Source organism: Chiloscyllium plagiosum, unplaced genomic scaffold (genome assembly GCF_037043375.1).
Source record: "Chiloscyllium plagiosum isolate Xiang-an unplaced genomic scaffold, Cpla_swu_hap1 HiC_scaffold_17, whole genome shotgun sequence".
NCBI classification, from domain to species: domain Eukaryota; kingdom Metazoa; phylum Chordata; class Chondrichthyes; order Orectolobiformes; family Hemiscylliidae; genus Chiloscyllium; species Chiloscyllium plagiosum.
Genome location: NW_028270155.1, coordinates 2,347,444 through 2,354,768, shown reverse-complemented (window position 1 = coordinate 2,354,768; position 7,325 = coordinate 2,347,444). Strand labels below are relative to the sequence as shown.

Sequence of the window (7,325 nt, the reverse complement as noted above, 5' to 3'; positions counted from 1 at the left end):
ACCAGTTCAACATGAGAGAAATGGAAATTTATTCAAAGTTTTGCAGAATTGCAATTTATCACACCCACAACTGGCACATGGATACAGCAGTCATTTCAAGCATGTTATTCCACAGAAAGACTAGTTGATGACAACTCTGTTTCATGTTTAAGACAAGTTTGCATTGTTCCTGTTGGGCTGAGTCTGGGTAACACACACAATGTTGCAGATCCTTGGATCACTTTTTTGGATCAAACCATCTCCCTTGAACAGGAGTCTGATTGGACAGGATCAAAGGATCACAGAATTCTTCCAACACAGGAGACTGCCATTCAGTCCATCATGTCTGTGCTGGCCCTCTGTGGGAGCACTTTAGGTCTTGTTATTCTCCTGCTATTACTCTGCACATTTTTACTTTTCCAAAAACAATCCAATTCTATCTTGAATTCCTTGACTGACCCTGCCACCACCACACACTCAGGCAGTGCATCGTAGATCTGAACTGCTTACTTCATGAAAACGTTTCGATCAGGCTGCTTTGTTCTCTCTACTCTGATTTTGTGACTTTGCAAATGGGAGTTGGTGCTAATTTGCCAGGTTTTCTAAGTTCTTTTCTAGGGCAGTACCATGTCTAAATGTAGGACCATCTGAGTCTTTGTCCAACAAAGGCACAGGGAAATCTTCTGGCACCAATGCCAATATGAAGCAGCAGTGTGCTTTTTTAAAAAATTCATTTGTGGGACTTGGCTGTCGCTGGCTGGCCAGCATTGATAGCCCATCCCTATCTGCCGTTGAGGAGGTGGGAGTGAGCTGCCTTCTTGAATCGCTGCAGTCCACTTGCTGTGGGTTGACCCACAATGCCAGTAAGGAGGGAATTCCAGGATTTTGTCCCAACAACTGTGAAGAAAGTCAGGATGATGAGTGGCTTGGAGAGGAACTTGCAGGGGGTGGTGTTCTCAAGTACCTGCTGCCCTTGTCCTTCTAGATGGAAGTGGTTGTGGGTTTGGAAGCTGCTTTCTAAGGATCTTTGGTGAATTTCTGCAGTGCACCTTGTAGATAGTGCACACTGCTGCTACTGAGCGCCAGTGGTGGAGGAAGTCATGTTTGTGGATGTGGTACCAATCAAGCGGGCTGCTTTGACCTGGGTGGTATCAAGCTTCTTGAATGTTGGTGGAGCTGCACCCATCCAGGCAATGGGGAGCATACCATCACACTCCTGACTTGTGCCTTGTAGATGGACGACAGACTTTGGGGTGTCAAGAGGTGAGTTACTTGCTGCAGTATCCCTAGTCTCTGACCTGCTCTTGTAGCCACTGTGTTTATGTGGTGAGTCCATTTGAGTTTCTGGTCAATGGTAACCCCAAGGATGTAGACAATGGGGAGAATTCAGTGATGGTAATACCATTGAATGTCAAGAGGTGGTGGTTAGAGTGTCTCTTATTGGTGATGGTCATTGTATGGCATTTGTGTGGCGCGAATGTTACTTGCCACTTGTCGGCCCAAGCCTGGATATTGTCCAGATCTTGTTGTGTTTGAGCACGGACTGCTTCAGTATCTGAGGAATCGCGAATGGTGCTGAACATTGCACAATCATTGGTGAAAATCCCCACTTCTGACCTTATGACAGACAGAAGGTCGTCGATGAAGCAGGTGAAGAATGTTGGGCCAAATCACTAGCCTGAGGGACTCCTGCAGAGATGTCCTGGAGCTGAGATGACTAACCCTCCACAACCACAACCATCTTCCTTTGTGCCAGGTATGACTCTAACCAGCAGAGTGTTTGCCCCTGATGCCCATTTATTCCAGTTTTGCCGGGGCTCCTTGATGTCAAATGCAGCCTTGATGTCAAGGGCTGTCCCCCTCCCCTCCCCTCTGGAATCCAGCTCCTTTCTCCATGTTTGACCCAAGGCTGGAATGAGGTCAGGAGCTGAGTGACCCTGGGGGAACCCAAACTGGGCGTCACTGAGCAGGTTATTGCTGAGCAGGTGCAGCTTGATAGCCCTGTTGATGACCCCTTCCATCACTTTACTGAGGATGGAGAGTAGGCTGATTGGGAAGTAATTAGCCGGGTTGGATTTGTCCTGCTTTTTATGTACAGGACATACCTGGGCAGTTTTTCTCATTGTCGGGTAGATGCCAATGTTGTAACTGTACTGGAACAGCTTGGCTTGGGGAGAGGCAAGTTCTGGAGCACATGTCCTCAGTACTGTTGCCGGAATATTATCAGGGCCAATTCCCTTTGAAGTATCTAGTGCCTCCTGCTGTTTCTTGATATCATATGGAGTGAATCAAATTGGCTAGGTACTGGAGTCTGTGACGCTAGGGACCACTGGAGGAGCCCAAGATGGATCATCCACTCTGGCTGAAGATTGTTGTGAATACATCAGCCTTCTCTTTTGCACTGATGTGCTGGGCTCCTCCATCATGGAGATTGGGGATATTTGTGGAGCCTCCTCCTCCAGTGAGTTGCTTAATCGTCCACCAACATTCACGACTGGATGTGGAAGGACTGCAGAGCTTAGATCTGATCCATTGGTTGTGGATTGCTTAGCTCTGTCTAGCACTTGCTGTTTATGCCGTTTGGCATGCAAGTCATCCTGTTTGGTAGCTTCACCAGGTTTACACCTCATTTTTAGGTATGCCTGATGCTGCTCCTAATGGTAATGTTTGAGTTGGGAATTTACCAGGCCATGAGGTTGCAGGTTGTCCTGGAGTACAGTTCTGCTGCTGTTTGGGTGGGTTTCTCTACTTTGTTTGAATAATCCCCAATCATGTCAATATTGATGGACATGTAGCATGTTAAAGGTGTAAGGTATTTCTGACAATAAAGCTGGATAGAGGCACAACCAGTACTTCCTACCCTTCATGTTTGTTAGTGTTTTGTTGTATTAGAGGGTAGAAGGTTGGCAGATATTACCATCCATTTTGTGGCAGAAACTTTTAATCAAACTACACTTATTTTTAAAATGTGATTGTGGCTTTCTTTCTTGTTCCCTGGTGTTCCTGACCACAACTCACAGATCCAGATGACATACTTATAATTATGAGAAAGTGAGGACTGCAGATGCTGGGGATCAGAGCTGAAAAAGATTCCTGAAGAAGGGCTTATGCCTGAAACGTCGATTCTCCTGCTCCTTGGACTGCCTGACCTGCTGCGCTTTTCCAGCAACACATTTTTCAGCTCATACTTATACTTACACCGTGTGGCTTCTAGCCTGGTAACTTAGTTCATCAGTTTTTGTGCAAGAGGAATTGAAGAGACTGTATTAAAGTTTGACACTGTGGCTTAGTGTCAACCCTCCCTACTGGGAGTATTCAGCCATAGCTAGCCTGAGACACCGACCGGTACATAGTACAAGGATATTGTCTTATACTCATCTCAACAGGCAGACAAAGCTATTGCCAGAAACCAGCCAAGCATATTTGAATCTGGCTCTGAGTGGTACATGAAAACACCAGAGAGCTATCTGCTCCCCCACATGACACTACAGTCCAGTGACACACAGTAGCAGCAAACCTCCATCCTGGTGATGTAAAGAGCTGCCTAAATACATACAGAGCACAGTAACAGCAGGTTAGTAAAGAACATTGACCTTCAGCTTAGTCCTGAAACTATACCATTAAACAGAGATAATTCTTCCCATTTATAGCACAGTAATGGTTTGTTTAAAAAGGTGACAAAAGCTTAAAATTCCTGGCTCAATATTTGTCATTTCTGTTTTGTGATGTGTTTTGGAAATGATGCTCTCTGATTTCCTTCAGAGTCAGTGTGGTGCTGACAGACAGAAGAAACATGTACACAGACACCAACCAGCTCATGGAACAGGGATGCTGTTTAAGCTGTCCCTGGTTCCAAACTCCTGCCGCTGTTTGGTCATTCTATAAAACTGGGTTGTATTTGAGAAGAGGTGTGCAGAGTACAGTATTACTGAGCTGCATTATATATGGTACAGGAGTGGAATGTGTTTACCCAAAAGGGGGTCACCCCAGTCTCTTGTTCAATATAAAATCATCAACAATGATCCGCTCTGGATTCTCAGAGCAGAAAGAAAACAGACAACACATCAAGCCTCTCACATTTGAAACATAAGGGTATGTTGAATTAAACAACATTAGTTACAGAAAACAGCACTTAGATACTGATATAGAAATGTAAACATCACATGACAGGTATCAATACATCAAACAGAATGGGCAGCAAGTTAAACAATGAGGAGATGGGTTCGTAAACCTCAATCCGCAGCAGCCTGAGGAAACAAGGTGGGACGGACAACAATCATCCAGGGACAGTGGCTGATTCTTTTAAGGCAGGACAAGTTAGGCAGTTTGTGTTCTGAGGAAGGGTCACTGGACTTGAAACATTAACTCTTTTTCTGTCCACAGATGCTGCCAAACCTGCTGAGTTTCTCCAGCAGTTTTGGTTTTTATTACAGGCAGGATTAGGGTAGGGATGGTTATCAAGGAATTTAGGAGTCTCTTATTAAATACAAGGACTGAAAAAGTCCTGTAAGCTATACCCTTTCAGGTCTTCAGTATTCATATCAATGTCACTGAGTGACAGATCATCACTTAAATATTTAAAATGGAGCATGAGATTTTGGAGCTTATGTCTTACTCCGTTGTGAAACTGCGGTCTCAGTTGCCAACTGGATGCAAGAAAAACTGAATATAACAGTCTGCAAATGCTCCAAGCAGTATGTGGTACAGGCATAGCGACTATGTACTCGAAGAGAGAGGTCCTGGGACTTGACAGTGGAAGAAATTAATCATTTCTCCTCCAAAACCTCACTGTTCAAGAAGACTGTTAGAAAACATGGCTCTATGTTTGGCTCCTATACCCAAAAAGGACGCAGATAATTCCTGACAAACAAAACATCACAAACACAAACAACCTTAAAGTAAAGCAGAAACCTGGAGATACAGACAGCGGCAGTGCAGGGTAGATATCCTCTATAGCATTGCACAGGCCAATGTGCCAACATGCTCCTCACCACCTTTACAGCTTTACTAAAAAAATGTTTGCACCATCCTATTCCTTCAGAAGATGAAATGCTGTGAAATTATGGCTATTAGACACATTGCGGATCCAATACTGCTCTTCGTAACTTACATTAAATAGATACACTTAGTTTCTGAAATGGTTGATTGTGTCTGTCTGCCAGCAGAATACACAATAAATAAGTTGGGGCATACAGCAGAATAGGACAGTCGCTGTAAAGCAAGTCAGACGCATTGGCACATCCACACTAACTGCAACAAGCTCACTGTCAAAGTTGTTAGTGGTGCACGAAGTCAAGTTGGAGGACATAAGCTATCAGCTGCTATTGCTGTTCAAGATTGTTCCTCATTCCAATGCTTCACTCCACTGACGTCATCTGTTCAATGTGGTCACAAAGCAACTGGTACTGCTCTGCAAAATTCAAAATACACAACATTGGTTAAACCAAAACTGTACTCATCAAACATGCTCAGGGCAAGTAGAGCATGGGATCAGATGAAAGTAAAGCTCTCTCTACGTTGTCCCCATCAAGCACACCAAGGATAGGTACAGCACATGATTAGATACAGAGTACAGCTCCTCTACCTTGTTCCCAAACACACACCAGGACAATGAAAGCATGGGGTTAGATCAAAATAAACCTACCTCTACTCTTTTAAACTGAAAGTAATGTTCCTTCAACACTGTTCCCATCAAGCACACCCAGGACAGGTACAGTGCAGGGTCAGACACAGAGTAAAGCATTCTCTATATTTTCCATGATGTGGAGGTGCCAGTGTGGGAATAGGGCAGACAAAGCCAGAAGCCACCTGTTGACACTTGCAATTTTTTTTTTTAGATTACTTACAGTGTGGAAACAGGCCCTTCGGCCCAACAAGTCCACACCGACCCGCCGAAGCGCAACCCACCCATACTCTTACATTTACCCCTTACCTAATACTACAGGCAATTTAGCATAGCCAATTCACCTAACCTGCACATCTTTGGACTGTGGGAGGAAACCGGAGCACCCGGAGGAAACCCACGCAGACACGGGGAGAATGTGCAAACTCCACACAGTCAGTCGCCTGAGGCGGGAATTGAACGCGGGTCTCTGACGCTGTGAGGCAGCAGTGCTAACCACTGTGCCACCGTGCCGCCCTATTGGAATGATCTTTCTGCCTATATATTCTGTGCCTGGGTGCTTCTCTCCACATCATCTGAAGAAGCAGCGCTCCAAAACATGGCGATTTCAATATAGTAAAGCTGTTAGACTATAACTTCCTGTCGTGTGAATTTTGACTCTATCCAAATACCCCAATATTAGCATTCAACTGCCGTATACACCTGATGTTCATAATTCAGAGCAAAGGAACTTTCCTCGCAGCAGTCTGAATGGCCTCCGGCTTCAAAGCTGGAAGGAAAGCCGTGTATCCCCAGTGAGAACCAGACCAGGCCCGAGTGGGCCCAGTGAGAACCAGACCAGGCCCATGTATCCCCAGTGAGAACCAGACCAGGCCCGTGTGGTCCCAGGGAGAACCAGACCAGGCCCGTGTATCCCCAGTGAGAACCAGACCAGGCCCGTGTGGTCCCAGGGAGAACCAGACCAGGCCCGTGTATCCCCAGTGAGAATCAGACCAGGCCCGTGTGGTCCCAGGGAGAACCAGACCAGGCCCGTGTATCCCCAGTGAGAACCAGACCAGGCCCGTGTGGTCCCAGGGAGAACCAGACCAGGCCAGTGTGGTCCCAGGGAGAACCAGACCAGGCCCGTGTATCCCCAGTGAGAACCAGACCAGGCCCGTGTGGTCCCAGGGAGAACCAGACCAGGCCCGTGTATCCCCAGTGAGAACCAGACCAGGCCCGTGTGGTCCCAGGGAGAACCAGACCAGGCCCGTGTATCCCCAGTGAGAATCAGACCAGGCCCGTGTGGTCCCAGTGAGAATCAGACCAGGCCCGTGTGGTCCCAGTGAGAATCAGACCAGGCCCGTGTGGTCCCAGTGAGAATCAGACCAGGCCCGTGTGGTCCCAGTGAGAACCAGACCAGGCCCGTGTGGGCCCAGTGAGAATCAGACCAGGCCCGTGTGGTCCCAGTGAGAATCAGACCAGGCCCGTGTGGGTCCAGTGAGAACCAGACCAGGCCCGTGTGGTCCCAGTGAGAACCAGACCAGGCCCGTGTGGGCCCAGTGAGAACCAGACGAGGCCCGTGTGGGCCCAGTGAGAATCAGACCAGGCCCGTGTGGGCCCAGTGAGAACCAGACCAGGCCCGTGTGGTCCCAGTGAGAACCAGACCAGGCCCGTGTGGGTCCAGTGAGAACCAGACCAGGCCCGTGTGGTCCCAGTGAGAACCAGACCAGGCCCGTGTGGGCCC

General features: G+C 47.3%; 1 protein-coding gene across 4 annotated transcripts in view; it reads right to left on the bottom strand.

Moving 5' to 3' along the window:
- Nucleotides 1-7,325, bottom strand: part of kiaa0513 (KIAA0513 ortholog) — an 82,105-nt gene continuing 74,780 nt past the window's right edge. For all 4 annotated transcript variants that reach the window (XM_043706487.2, XM_087995675.1, XM_087995674.1 and 1 more), the window contains exon 12: nucleotides 1-5,389. In XM_043706487.2, coding sequence (XP_043562422.2) covers nucleotides 5,337-5,389 — 53 coding nt within the window. In that variant the 3' untranslated portion in view covers nucleotides 1-5,336. The remainder of the gene's footprint in view (nucleotides 5,390-7,325) is intronic.